Source organism: Cuculus canorus, chromosome 1 (genome assembly GCF_017976375.1).
Source record: "Cuculus canorus isolate bCucCan1 chromosome 1, bCucCan1.pri, whole genome shotgun sequence".
NCBI lineage: Eukaryota > Metazoa > Chordata > Aves > Cuculiformes > Cuculidae > Cuculus > Cuculus canorus.
In genome coordinates, this window is record NC_071401.1 from 81,011,398 (window position 1) to 81,025,950 (window position 14,553).

Below are 14,553 nucleotides of genomic sequence, written 5' to 3' on the forward strand. Positions count from 1 at the left end.
CGGCTCCAGTCCCCGGCTCCTGCCCCAGGCTCCAGCTCAAGCCTCGGCCCCGGCTCCATCTCCGACCCCGACCCCAGCCCCAGCCCCCGACCCGGCTCCAGCCCCAGCTCCGCTCCCACCCCGCTCCCGGAGCCCCCGGCGCCGCCCTCACCTGGTGGCAGAGGATGGTCCGCTGGACCAGGCGCGCGTAGCCGTCCAGGCGCACCCCGGAGTTGCTGCGGCTCCGCATCACCCCACGGGCCCGCGGCGATCAGCGCGGCAGCTGCCGGAGATGGCGCCAGGCTCCTCCCTCCCGACGAAGGGGCGGAGAGGCGGGGGATGCCCGGCCTCCTTCCTGCTCGGGCTGGCGGGAGCGGGGCTCGGAGGGGGAGAGGGGAGGAGAGGGAGAGTGAGGTGCAAGAGGAAGAAGGAACGGGAAGGGGAGTGGAAGAGGGAATGGGAGTGCGAGAAGGAGTAGGGCTGGGAGAGGGAGTGGGACTAGGACAGGGAATAGAAGTGGGAAAAAAGAGAGGGAGAGAGAAAGGGAGAGGGAGCGGGAGAGAGAAGGGGAGGGAATGGGAGTGTGAGAGGGAATGGAAGAGAGAATGGGAGTATGAGAAGGAGTAGGACTGGAAGAAGGAGTGAGACTAGGAGAGGGAATAGGAGTGGGAGTGGGGGAAGGAGAGGGAGAAGGGAGTGGGAGAGAAAGAAGGAGAAGGAGTGAGATTGTGAGAGGGAGTAGGGCTGGGAGAGGGAGTAGGAGAGGGTGAGGATGAGGACGGTGAGGGTGGGCTGTCTTGGCAGCGACGTGAGCAGGAGCGGGTACATGAGCCTGCGGGCCACCAGAGAGCAGGGTCGCTTCGTACAGTTGGGGTGCTTGAAATCCCAAATTCAGCTTTTCTGAAGCACCAGCACTTTTCCAAGCCTCAGCGGGAGAAGGGCGAGCGTGAGGGATGGCAGCATGGACACCGGGGAAGTGGAGCCAATACCCAATGGACTGACTTGGAGCAAAGGAGAGTGGCTTGAGCCATAGCAGGACAAGGGACCAAAGTCAGGCTAAACCGTCAAAATAACAGTGGTTTTATACATCCTCTTTGCAAGATCGTAAGATAAAATGCAAAAGGCCACAACGTTTGTTGCAAACACTCTTCTTATTTTGGGGGGTATCTGTAAAAAATACTGGTTTGAGATCTGAAACGATGAAAGGCAAAAAATACAGGATTTTATCAGGTCTTCACACCCCAGCCTTGCCTTTCCAACTTAATACACCCGATTTAGAGATCTTTGATGGGGATGAAACTGCTGTTCCCATATGCACTCCCTCAGAGGCATTAGGCAATGTGCGTTTTTGACCCAATTTGTCCCTGCATGGCTCTTCCATGCTGTAGTTCCAAAGCATGCCTAGAACAGGAGTGCGCAGAATGGGAAGTCAGGCAAAGAGAACCAAGACTTGAAAACTTGACAAAGATTTAAAAAGAAAAAGACATGTGTTACACACAGTTGAAAAATATTCAGAGAGTTCACTCTGTGCTCCTGGTAACAGGAAGAAAATCAACAATAAGCGTGGATGGGTGCTGAAACACAGAAAGGATGTTGCAGAGTAGCTGGAGGTGTGGGCTACACTCGAACTGCAGAAAGGATTTTTCTGTTGTCTTATTTCTTTTCTCATGTCAAATTACAGCATTAACAGCGCTAATTTTGTAACTTTTTTCGCTGTGCTTACTGCATTGACTGTGCAGCTGACAGCCATGGTTGACAAAGGTTTTAAAAGGAAACCTGTTCCTTCAGCAGTGGCTGTGGAACAGCATTTCTGTAGGTAGAGCACAGCAGGAAGGGGACACAGCACTGCTCAGAGGTTCATTAACTCCATCGACCAGAGCCCTGCAGCTACAGTTCAGAAGGCTGCAATATCCTGGAGCACGGACCAGTTCAATCTCCCCTAAATGCTGCACAAGATTCCTGCTTCAGGGCACTGTTCTTTAAAGAAGATGGCATATGCTTAGTGAATAGGGCTGCTGAGCAAGGTGGTGCCATGCTGCTGTGTATCTATGACTAAGCTTAAAACCTCCTTACAGATGTCTCCAAGTTAGCTTTGCAACCACAAGGTGATGCACAGAATTTTACTTTGCATTCTGGTAAGGGGTTGCACTTCCGTTGCTCTCTGGGCTGCCATGGCTAAATTGCTAGCAGTGCACAAGAGACCAAGTACCGGAAGGATGCTACAACGCTCAACGTGCACACACTTTTTCATCTAGTTTAATGATGATAATAACTCACTGAGCTAAAATAGATGCTCCTGTCGGTGCAAAATTTTACTACAATACCTGTGTGCTTTTAAGTGGCTAAGTCAGAAAAGACCCCCTCCCCCCAGGAATGTACAGAATAAAAATGATTAAAAGAGTCCTAACATATGTTTTAGTGTGCAAAAATAAAACCAAAGATTCCATACAGGTCAGTGACAGTGGAGTGTGCTTTCCCATAGGGAATTCACTTACTGAGGCAAACTCAGCTATGTGGTTTTGCTCACAGCATTTGTGTGGGAGAGGTTCAGCAGACTTGAGGGCAAGCACTGGCTGGACAGACAAGTCAGGGTTTTTTCTGCTGAAAAAACAGATCTGCTAGAACCATGAAAGATAAAATACGTGGAAGACAATAAAAGTATGGGCTAGGTCAGCATTTTCTCCAAGGGGTTATGTAATGCAGCTCACATAATCTGAAGAATTGTAACACAGCCCAGTATAATGACACATTTTTCTAAAAGACAAAGTTTATATATTTTGTGTTGTACTTGCTGTAAATTTATTACTTTTTTTACAGTTGAAAATATAAATACAAGAACATTAAATAAATTTACAAGAAACAGTGCAAAGGCCATTAGCCAAATAGTTAAAGCATTCACAGAAATGCATTCCAGCTACTAGCATTCCAGTACCATCTTCTATTAACATGCAGTTAAAACTTTGTGGATAAATACAACAAATACTTTAAATTCTCGCTCTAAAAGCATATTCAGAGTAGTCGTGGACACAGGGGACCAAAAGAACCCCTGCGTTGTATGTAGAACCACAAGAGGGTTTGAGGACTGAAAGAGTTCTGACGGCTGAAATACAACAGAATCCTGGATAGGAGGCATTTAACTGATACTTTTTGCTGAGAATAGTGTTTCCAGGGCTCCCTATCAAGTCCACTGGGAATGCAAAGCCCTTGCTTCTCTCCAGTGTGCATCTGCGTCAAAAAATCCCCTTTACAGGGCCTGGCACTCTGCAGTGTGGCAGCAGTTTGTTCTAGCTCTTGCTTCAGGAGCATCCAACCTTCACCCAAGAACACAAAATTAAAAAGTAATGGCCACAGCTGCACATTTGTGTGAGGAAGAAGAGGCACAACCAGGGCTCAAGCTAATTTCTGTTCAGGAAGACTTCACAATGCTGTATGAGCTCTATTTTCTTTCAGCTGTTGTGCAAGAAGACCCCAAATCCAGCTCTTTCAGATAAATATCACAAACGGAATGAAATTTTGTTTCAGGAATTACTGAGCTCAGGCCTCAGGATTGGGCTTGTCAACTAAGGCCAAAGCAGAATTACTCATTAAGCTGCCCCTTAAACAAAAGCCATACAACAAAACAAACAATTTCTCAGCTACTAACTGCAGCAGCTAGCATTTATTCTCTGTGTCTTTTCTTTAAAAAATAACACTTCTCTACTTTTCTTTATCATTGCAAATTAGAAATGGCAGTGTTTAAATGTCTGGAACCAGCCCTGAAGATAAAATATTCACCCTGGTGAAATCAATGGCAAAAGCTCCTATTGACTTACTCAAGCCACTAGCATAGCTTAGTTCTATTTCATAACCTACTGACTACTTTACTTATCATTCTCTCATTCATGGCACTCTACTTAGAAGATACTCAGTTTCCATCCCTCCATGGCGTACTAAGGGGTCACTAAAGGTTCAAGACCAAGAGTGTTTGTATTTACAGTTCTGTATCTAGTGAATGTATTTAAACCACTGTAAGTGATTTAAATTTAAGTTCAGTAAGTTCACTTACTGAACAAATCAACTTCTGCATCGTTCTATGTTAATTATCTCAATTAAAGAAAAATTCAAACTTACAATAAGAGTTAAAGCAAAACACCAATTATTTTTCTATACATAGGAATATTTAAATTTATATTACAAGAAATAAATATAAAAGTGTCATTAAGATGCTTAAAGGTTGATATTTTTCTGCTTATGTACATCTCTATAGAGTTTACTACAAGGTACAAAAAGTTGAGACAGTGTAGCTAACATTTTTAAAGATAACCATTTGTACAACAAGTTTTAACTTCCTAGGTTTATACAACACTACTATGGGTTATATCCAGATAAACTTAGTTGTAACAAAAAAAGTCTAAACAAAACATTCCTTTAAATGTAAAAAAGAACCTCTAGTGAAGAATCAAAATGGAAACATGCTAGCTGTAATTTGACATCCAAGACACCTTGTCAAAATAGTAGCTTGCTTTTTTGTTTTTTTAAATAATTGTCCTTGTCAATCCATTGTGTGGCTGCCTTGAAGTTCCAGTACCATATATTAAATAAAATCAGTTCTTGGTCTGCTCACATTATGAAAAACTGTTAAAGTAAATCTGTACTTCACGCTGTAAAACAATGTGCTGTTTAAAAGGAAATCACATTTTCTCAGTAAAAGTTAGGCTTCCCCTCTTTGAAGTCCTTCTGACCGAGATTCGGCTTTTTTGGGTGCCTGTATCATCCTTTTCTTGAAATACAAGTTGTTTGCCTGAAAAGTCATGGAGACACACATCACCATTCTGTACAATGAAAGAAACACCATTTTTCTCACTGCAAAGGTGACCTGTTGAAACAAAAGAAGTGCATCCCCTATCAGAAAGGTTCAGAATCAAGCATCCCATGCTTTTGTAGTCACTGTAGGGAGTTCATGCACTCTCATTTTATCCCTGCAACACTTTCAAAATGTGGATTTTTTGTGCATACTGCGTACGTGTTTATTTTCCTTCATAAAACCACAAGAGATTTAAGATATTTATGCACAAAAGGACTCCATATTTTAAGCTGTGAAGGTTACAATGCTCAGAATGTAAACTTTGACTTGGAACAAATATCACTGAACAAGATGCAAAATACTTCTCATTCTAGTTTTGCTTTAACAAGTGAAGTTTAAAAGGGTTCTCAGGTTTGTCATGATCTGAAACAAGAAAGTGTTTGAGAAAACAAGGATTTTTTTTTTTTTTTATCTTTGAAAGGCACTCAATAGCTTTTACTCTGGACATCTCAGAGATTAACTGCTGAGATGACCCCATTGATTATCTGCTGTCTTCTGACAACATATGCCAGGAAACGAGGACAACATAGCTTCTGAGAGCACATTCTATAATTTCATACTAAAGAATCTAGCTGAGTGCATGTCTTCTTAGCCTCAGCTTTTAATCAGTTGGGAAAAATACCCCAGACATGAATAATGTCCTGTAAATTTTGCTTGACTTAGGCTTTTATGCATTAGCGATTTATAAGTTACTTTTCTCTTTGAAAATATGTGAGCTCAGATCAGCAGCATTCTGTGTGTCCAGCTAAAGTGTGAAAAACTAGATTATGTCCACTGAAAAAAGATCATTTTTTAGTAAGTACATTCAGTGAAGAGTCATATCTGGTTTTCTCAATAGATAAATAAGCCAGACCAATTTGCTACTGAAATTGGCTGGAGTGCTACATACAGCTGCATTTCAACTTCTCAGAGGGTTACAGTTCAGAGGACAGTACTGTATTAAAACAGGAAGGATAGAGAATTTTACTTCTGAAGAATTGTTTCCTCCAACAAAGATATATTTCTGTTAGGCAAAAACATCCTTAAGAACTCCACAGAGGAAATAAAGAGCTACAGAGAAATTCAGTTTCAACACTCCCTCTACAGCCAGGAGCAAGGCAGCCCTCTCAGAGTGCTCTCTTCACTGAGGTGATTTTATAAGTTACAGTCTCCAGTCTCTCTTACTTCTCCTCCCATAAGGATGCTCCATCTTAGCATTCCAATAACGTTTCTATTACCTCCTACACACTTCTTTCATACTTTCAAGCTATATTGTTATCTTATATTTCTCTCTTCTTCAGGCAATGTTTGTTTTACTAAGGTTTAAAATATGAACTGTTTTAAAACACACCTTAAGTTTGTTGTCATCTATTCAGGTGACAAGAAAAATGTTAGCAGCAGCTGCTGCTAAGTAATCGCTCTAATAATGACCGTTACCTATTATTTGATATATAAATCAAGAGTTCCTACTGAGTAGGAGAAATAGATATTTTAAAACTTTGTCTATAGTTTGCTAAATCAGACATGTAGTATTGTTTGTGAGAGCATCCTGAAATATTCTGACCCTATACATATTAATATTTTGCCAGCACTTCACTTTATATTAGCATGAAGAGCACAGCATTTCTGTTTTAAGACAAGAAAAAAAATAGCTTGACGAACACTATTTTGCATTATACATACCATTTCCATTTGCGTGCACTGAATAATCATTATTCATTAGCAGTGTTGTAGAGTTAGTGGAGTTACTGTTTGATTGCAAGGAATTGGAAGAACTGGATACTCCTTGATTTACAGTCTGCTTCTTTAAACCATTTGTAGCAGTTCTGCTCCAGTCTGCAATAAACATGTTACAGAAAATGGCAAACTCACATAAGCAATTTATAAAAATATAGTTAATAATGCCACTGAATTAAAATAAAAACAAGACTTTCTCAACTCCCGTCTGTACAAAGATATTGTTCTAAGAATTTAATGATTCTTCATGTTTAAAAATTATCTGTCTAGTTCCTTTTTCTCTTGTCACTTGCAATACAAGCAGCCAACTGTCATAGAAAAATAGCTAAAATACAGTTGATCCTGTAAGTTGAAGTTTATAAAAAGTGTACAGCTTTACAAGAAGTCAACTACTGAATAAGAAAACAACATAAAATATTTGCTAGTTTTTTTGTTTTACATTATGCTTCCCCTTGTTTTTGTGGAAGTCACTGGTAAAACAACCATTGACTCAGAAGCTGGAATGAATCTTACAGCTTCTAACTGATCAAAAGCCTTCTGCAAAGACAAGTCTTTATACTACAGTGGAAGAGATCAACTGCATGTAAGACCTGCATAAACTACCACCTTTAAAAAGTATAATTTTGGAGGTTTATTATACCTTGGATAATAAATTAGAAATGCAATTGCAGCAGCATGATTTATTATTTTTTTAAGTATTACAAAATACTAGGAACTTAACACTCAGTATAAGTATTCAGAAGTTAAAATAAAAGAGAAATATTCATATTTACCAGAGTTTTCAGCCAGCCTGAATTTTCCACAACAGAGGTATCTCCTCCACTGTTTACGGACATTCTCCTTTGTTACACAATAGAAGATAAAAATGAAGAACCCTGCAAGGCAATAACATTCGACAATGTTGCAAAATTTACTTTTTCTACTTCTTAATGAACAATGTTTTGGTTTTCTTTCATTTCTTTAAAATTTCTGCTCAAAAGTAATGACATCTTTCATTGGTGAAAATGTTCACAGTTCTGAACACTGAGGAATATTTTTTCCAGTACACAGATGAAAGGAATCATACACACAAATCCAAGAAAAACAAATATAGCCAAATTCACAAGGTGCATAAAGCTTCCTCCTATTAAGTAAGAAGGAAAAAATTCTGTGGATCCTGAAATTTACTTAACACTTTGGGAAAAGAATTCAAAGCAATGTCAAACAGAGGGTATGATACAACACTGTCAGGCTATGCAGCTGTTAGTACGTGAGACATTATCCCATCTTCTACTAGCACCTAACCTGTTTCCAAACCTGTAAGAGAACCTGCAATGCTACAAAATGTTGGACATGCATACAAAGACAATATCTCATATCTAAAATAATAATAAATGAAAACCCCTTTACCACAAATCCAAAGCCAAATATCTTCTGGAAGAGATGCGGCTCATCCCTGTCTCTTGTCAGTGCCACATTACAGACTCATTGTCTGCTTCTCATTCACTTCTGACTGCAATTCATGCAGCTTTATTACTTCTAATATCAAAGTTTGCTCAGCAACTGGCTTAAAACTGGGTAAAGGGAAACTTAGCTTCATATAACTGATTACTCTGACCACTTAGAATCTAGTCTTGTGTTAGTTCCACACAATCCTATGCAAGACCTGGAAAGAGGTGGGTTCAACCCCTCAAATTACCAAAGAGTAAGTGCTCAAAAATGAACACAGTAAATAGAGGAGGAGTATATACATTGTTGTGCAATATTCCTTGCTTTGGTCTCTCTGGGATCCCACTCAACCAGTCATCTAAAGTGCCATTTAAGCAGAAGTTTGGATCCAAACTTCAGTAAGGCAATTTAGGTATACTTAGGTAAATGTAGACACCTACAGTACTTTGTATTTCTATGAAAGCTTTTGCAGCCTCTGAAACTCCGCTTTTGGATATGTCCAATAGCATCCTGGCCTTTGTGAAGCTGCATGCCATCGTATCTACTTCCAATATGTTCTTAAGTACTAAAGGCCATGCTTAAGAGTTAGGCCACTAACTTTTAGATGTTGCAGCCTTGCGCCTTGCCTGTCTCAATGGCCCTTTGTTGAATGTCACATCACACCCCCAAACCTGAGGGGTAAGTGAAGAAATGACACTACATTACTTGCATTATTAAGTGAACACTTACTGTAACTGAGTATTTATAACTGATCTGTTGACTAGAAAAATACAGTAATTTCCAGTGGTGTCTGGTTTGCATACATTATTTAAATGATAATATTTATATATATTTATATATAAAAATATTTATATATATATAAATATACTATACCTGTAAACAGTAGCTAGCTTTCCTGTACCTTACTGTAACATAATTGTAACTTAAGATTACAGTAAAGCAGTTTCATCTCTTATTTAATTAACATGTTAAAGCATGTACCAAAATTACATCTTTATTGCTGAATCAAGAAAATGCCATCTCCAAATGTTTTGTTCATTATATTGTATGCAATTGGCTGTCACATGAAGGATAACCTTACCTTGCAAAGTGTTGAAAATGGTAAAGAGGTAAGTAAATACCTCATTTACTGTGAAGAAAGCAAATCCCCAAGTAATTCCCAACAAGAATGTGAGGCCAGCAACACTCCTAAGGTCTTGAATACTGGTCTTTCTTTGGGCACCAAGTTGTTTTTTCTTTTTGATACGACAGAGCTGGATCAGCACAACAATGAACATGCTGATATTGATCAGGAATATCACACAAAAGTATCCCACGGCAGTAATGTAGAAGACAACTCTGTTTTTAATCCAACAGCTAGAACACAAGAATAGTCTGTCAACCATTATTAGAAAAAGAAATTAAGTAAAATAAACACAAGATAAAGGTGTAGTTTGTTGCATATGCAAACTGGTTTTGCCTCCTTAGTAAAAAGGGTAAGAGCTTTTGGCTATAGGGTAAGAGCTTTCACACAGGCAATTACCACAAAACACATGGTGTACAGTAGAGCTATACCACGTCAAAGCTCCCCCATTGCTTCCTTTCCTTCCCTACCTTTACTTTAAAGAAAAGTGATTTTGTAGGACCTCCCTCCCACCCACACCATAAAAGTACCTCTCTTTAACTTACAATTCATCAGGTCTGTTTATTGAAACTTTCCCAGTGGTTATAAGTCCATAATTATCTGGTGATACTGCCAAAACAATGGACACAACTACTGCTGGTAATCCTAAAAGATTATGAGCAAACACATAAGTGAAAATCAGTTATTATGAGGACTTGAAATTACTATATTTTTTCTGTGAAATCTACAACTTGTTTCTGAAATTTGTCTGTTGAATTCTGTTGACAATCTAAAAACCTGGAGTATTCAAACTGCTCAGGAGCGTAACTTGCAAAGAAACGGGTTCTTCTCCACAGACAGCTCCAAACCTTTCTGAATAAGGTGACAAATACTCATCGAACTGATTTAAAACATCAAATACAGAATACCTGATTCTCTTTTTTATATCTGTTTTAAGAAAACAATTCTATTGGGTTTAGTGCCTTCACTCATGTTTACTCAAGTCATCAGAGAGGATAATCGGGTCCAGAATATCTTCATCCTTTATCCAGGATACTGCTTTTGTAAGCAACAGTGCTATTCCAAAAATGGAATATATATACTTGTAGTCATTTATTTTCAAAATACAACTGATGCTGTCCATCTGGTAAATGGAAATGAAAGTATGCACATTCAAAATTGGTTCCATTGTGCTTGCACAAGGAGAATATATTACCAATTTGCACTGCAGAGAATTTATTACCAATTTGCACTGCAGCAGTCTAAATTCTACTTTTGGGGGTGGAGCAGGTAGTATATTTCACCTTTCCTACCTCAGAAAGGTGGAATATATAAAATCAGGTTTGCTCATGAATACTGGGTCACTTGAAGGTCATAATATTTCATGACTACTTCATTTTTGTTTCTGAACTGTGTCACATTCACTGGGATACTTAATAAGTGGATTTATCTACTTAGCATCCAAAAGGAGGAAAAAAAATACATACCCCAACCAACAATGCAAAATTTAAGAATGTATTTCCGGACATAGGTATTAAAGACTTTCACAAGGGCCAGATACATGTGGAAAGCTTCTAGGCCCATCCAGGTGAATGAAACCAAGAGGAAATAGTGAAGAAATACTGCAACTGCAATGCACAGGCCTCGTGTATCATACAGCGCAATCCATGAGTCAAGGAGGAAAACTAAGTTGAGCAGAAGTAATGCAGCACACAGCTGAATAAGGATTTTGGAGGGGTAGTCTCTCCGGATTTTCCTAAAATAAAAAAGCAAATTAGTGAGATTGTCTATGGATCCCTGGCTTACTTACTGTCTTGTGGTCCTTAGTGCACAAATGCCAAGGAAAAAAAAAGTTACTTATGTATTTTCATTCATATACAATGTTTTATATATTGCATTTATATACAGAGAGAATAATTTACAAAAGACTTTAAAACTAATGGTTGTATGAATGAAGTTTGCTATAATAAGCTTATGACCAATAACTAGGATTCTTAGAGTTGAGTACCATGATTTTTATTTTTTTTTTACATTGTATGTTGGACTTCTCCTTGTTAACAGTACTTCCAAAAATAAAAATGTAACTCTTCTTTATTGCTAAACTAGATTACGCTTTTGACTGGGCTTCTGAAGCCTTGATAGAGACATGTCCTTGATGACACGGTAATTAGAGAATAAACGTATACCGAATAACTTTGTGGAGGTTTTCCGAAACATACTATGGAGGATGCAGCAGTTCAGGCTCGAACATAAGAAAACACTCCAATAAACAATAAAGTACACAAATGCATTTAAAAATGCTATCATTCAGCTCATTCAGCACTGCTCTATAAGACATTCCTCCACTTCTGTTATGATAATCCATTATAAAATATTCGAGTGCTACTTCTTCACTTCTTACTGCACAGAGCCTCAAAATTAGTTTGCTTGTCCACAAGACTGACATTCCTGAGGACTGAATCAACACCTTCCTGGTAATATGGACAAATTTGTGCATAATTAATACGATAGAATCCATTACTATTGGAAAGGACTTTGCAATGAAGACTACAAGCAATCATAATGAAAAATAATGGGAGCTTAGTTGAACAGATACTTACTCAAAGGCTATGTAGGTCACAAGAGTAATAGAAAGAAAAATAGCAGAAAGGCCACAGCCTATATAGGATATAAATGTCAGTACCAATTCTTGTGTGGGATTCAAAGGAGTATTTCCATACAAGTCCTAAAATGGAAACAGAAGTTAATTTCAGAGAATATGTTTATTAAATGGAATAACATCAAAAAACCCAAATTCTATCTTTCCCTCTGCAATTACTAAAAAAAAAGGAAACAATTATTTTCATCATGGCTCTTATAAAAGGTTAACAAAAAAACATAAAAGCCAATCTAGTCCTACAAGGATCATGGAGTTGGACTTGATAATCCTTATGGGTCCCTTCCAACTTGAGATATTCTGATACTCTATTACTCTAATTGTGAATTTCCATTTGATTAAAAACCTGTTCTAAATTTTATTTATCTTAATTTTTATTTCCTATGATATAAACAACTGCCTAAATATAAAAGATGCAGCTTTATAAGCACTTAAGGAATTTTTGCACCAATGGAATTCATGGGCCCCATTCAAAAAGCAGGTTAAACATGTAACTAATTCTGTGGCGATATGTACTAACATAGAAGTGAACAGAACCTCAGCAGTATTTCATAGGTGGAATGTGCTTACTGAATACTCATTTGCTTTAGATAACGCATGCTTAAATGTGTTCAAGGTACAATTGCATATTTTTTTAAATAATTACCATCAAAACTGCAAAGCTTGTGAGGTGGTTGCACGAGCAGACTGTTTCATTTACTCTACTTTCTTTAACTATGCAACCTTCATATGACCAGCCTCCATGCCTACCTGTTAAGAAAAACAGCTTTGTTATTCATAAAAGACAAATAAAATATTAAGATGAGTTAACATAGCTAAAACAGCACGGTATCCTGCATGATAGCAACTACTTACCATTTTTATTGAAGTCCCAAAAAACACATCTAACTGTTGAATTATCCTGTTTAGGAGGTAAAGAAAAGAAAATATGTTTTAATCAACTCTGAGTTTATGATCAAGTATTTTATGAATTATCTACAAAATGTAGGCAAGAATAAATACTGTACACAGCAAATATACCTGTTTTACAGAATGAATTTAGGTGCATAGAATGGATTCATGTTGCAATATCCATGTGAAAATATGCTGAACAAAATTGAAGTCACCACATAGAAGCCAGTGCTCATGCTTATGCTAAGATTCTGCTCCTGGTAAGAACATAATGAATGTTCTTTCATTGTCTTCCCACACTATACAAACTCTTGAGACTTCTCATCCTTTCTAACTTTTTAAGTATCAAGAACATGACCAAACAGAAAAGGAAAAACCCATTTTCATTTGCAAACATTTGACCACTTTATATTACCATGATGTTAAAGGTTTACATATAGATTTCATATACACACACAAAAATCCTAAAAATAGCAGCAGTAATAAACTATACTGCTATGAATACTAATTCTTCTAAAGCTGTATCTCTAAGCGCAGTCTTCTGTCCATACAAGCAAAGACTGAACTAAGTCAGATCTTGAAAAAAGCATCAGGTACATCAGTGGAATCCCTACAGTTTTCAGTTTAGAATTTTTAGTATTTTAAACTTCTGTAAGATATGGGATAGAAGATTTTAATATTTGATGCTCATTTAGGAAAGAGATGCTGTAAATGAGCTCTAATACTTCCAGATGACATAGGCCTGTGCTCCAGTTTAAAGGACAACATTCACCCTATGAAGAAAGACTTCTATTGCTTTCTGTACCTACAGATGTCATGACTGCAGCATCTCAGTAGCAACCCTTACTGTCAGGCTTTCATCTAAGAGTTTTTATTCTTTGAAAAATAAACAGGAGAGGTAGGAAAGATAAATATGAATGGATAAGTGACAGAGAAATCACTTGAGAATGAAAAATTTTACTAGTGATGAATAAGTGAAGATGAGTGATATTCGAAGTCCTGATGGAGATGAAATTGTCATTTACACTAGTAAAGCAGAACCAAACAATCGATATTTTTAGCACAGCATTTCTCCCACAGGAACTCCAATGGAGATTACAAAATTGCCCTTTAAGTCTGCCAAAATGTAAATCATACCTGATTAGGTTTGATATTCTGTAAAGTGACAGTGACATTTGCCTTTAAGTTCCTAATTGTAAGGTTAGCAACACTTGATGATATAACACTGCTGATTAAAGATGCATTCTTCAAGGACAGATCCTGGAATGACAAAAAAATAATCAGATTTTAAAATCTTAAAGGAAACAATAGTAGAGCGCAGCACCCACAAGCTCAGTTATTATATGGAATGAGTACTGGACAAAACCAATTACTTTTTAAGTCAGGAAGCTTTGAAATGTGTGTTTTGTGGGGGAAAAAATTCATTCATTTTTTATTTCACTCTAGGCTTGAGTTTAAAACCATTATGGAGGACTAAAAAGATACCTGGAATACAGTGGTCTTTTTAAAGAAGTTGAATATAATTCTAGAAGCCAAGTCCAACTCTTCAGGGGGTAAATTTGTCAGCAATGATGTAGGAAGTGTAATTGATCCGAGACTATTTAAATCATTAATTGTATTAACGCCCAGAGAAATCTGAAAAATAAATGCAAGGGTTATGGTTCATTTCAATCACTAAAGAGAAATTAAATGATGACTTCTTTTCAGTTTAGAACTTTGAAATTCATCTCTTTAATCGCTATCAGGAACTCACTGCTGCTCTCTCGTTCCTCTCCTGCTCCAAAGAATAAATAGCACTTGCAGGCTCATTTCAGGTCTACCTACCATTGAAAATACTCTGGCTTTACCCATTCCTTCCAAGGACAGAATACATCACTGTGGAGGGTAATACTGATTTGAAAAAGGTGAAGAGCAACAACCTAGGTAGGTCTATGTAAC

General features: G+C 37.9%; 2 protein-coding genes across 7 annotated transcripts in view; both read right to left on the reverse strand.

Annotated features, from left to right (window-relative positions):
* PHKA2 (phosphorylase kinase regulatory subunit alpha 2) overlaps window positions 1-289 on the reverse strand; it is a 44,450-nt gene extending 44,161 nt beyond the window's left edge. For both annotated transcript variants that reach the window (XM_054067651.1, XM_054067565.1), the window contains exon 1: window positions 152-289. In XM_054067651.1, coding sequence (XP_053923626.1) covers window positions 152-229 — 78 coding nt within the window. In that variant the 5' untranslated portion in view covers window positions 230-289. The remainder of the gene's footprint in view (window positions 1-151) is intronic.
* Window positions 290-4,015: 3,726 nt separating this feature from the next.
* The window catches only part of ADGRG2 (adhesion G protein-coupled receptor G2), a 51,921-nt gene continuing 41,383 nt past the window's right edge, over window positions 4,016-14,553 (reverse strand). For 4 of the 5 annotated variants that reach the window (XM_054050863.1, XM_054050883.1, XM_054050873.1 and 1 more), the window contains exons 18-28: window positions 14,101-14,250; window positions 13,753-13,875; window positions 12,580-12,625; window positions 12,371-12,474; window positions 11,669-11,793; window positions 10,556-10,824; window positions 9,635-9,734; window positions 9,048-9,322; window positions 7,312-7,413; window positions 6,485-6,637; window positions 4,016-4,834 (exon numbers count right to left, since the gene is read on the reverse strand). In XM_054050863.1, the coding sequence (XP_053906838.1) occupies window positions 4,650-4,834; window positions 6,485-6,637; window positions 7,312-7,413; window positions 9,048-9,322; window positions 9,635-9,734; window positions 10,556-10,824; window positions 11,669-11,793; window positions 12,371-12,474; window positions 12,580-12,625; window positions 13,753-13,875; window positions 14,101-14,250 (1,632 nt within the window). In that variant the 3' untranslated portion in view covers window positions 4,016-4,649. The remainder of the gene's footprint in view (window positions 4,835-6,484; window positions 6,638-7,311; window positions 7,414-9,047; window positions 9,323-9,634; window positions 9,735-10,555; window positions 10,825-11,668; window positions 11,794-12,370; window positions 12,475-12,579; window positions 12,626-13,752; window positions 13,876-14,100; window positions 14,251-14,553) is intronic. The other variant, XM_054050893.1, reaches the window with a different exon arrangement.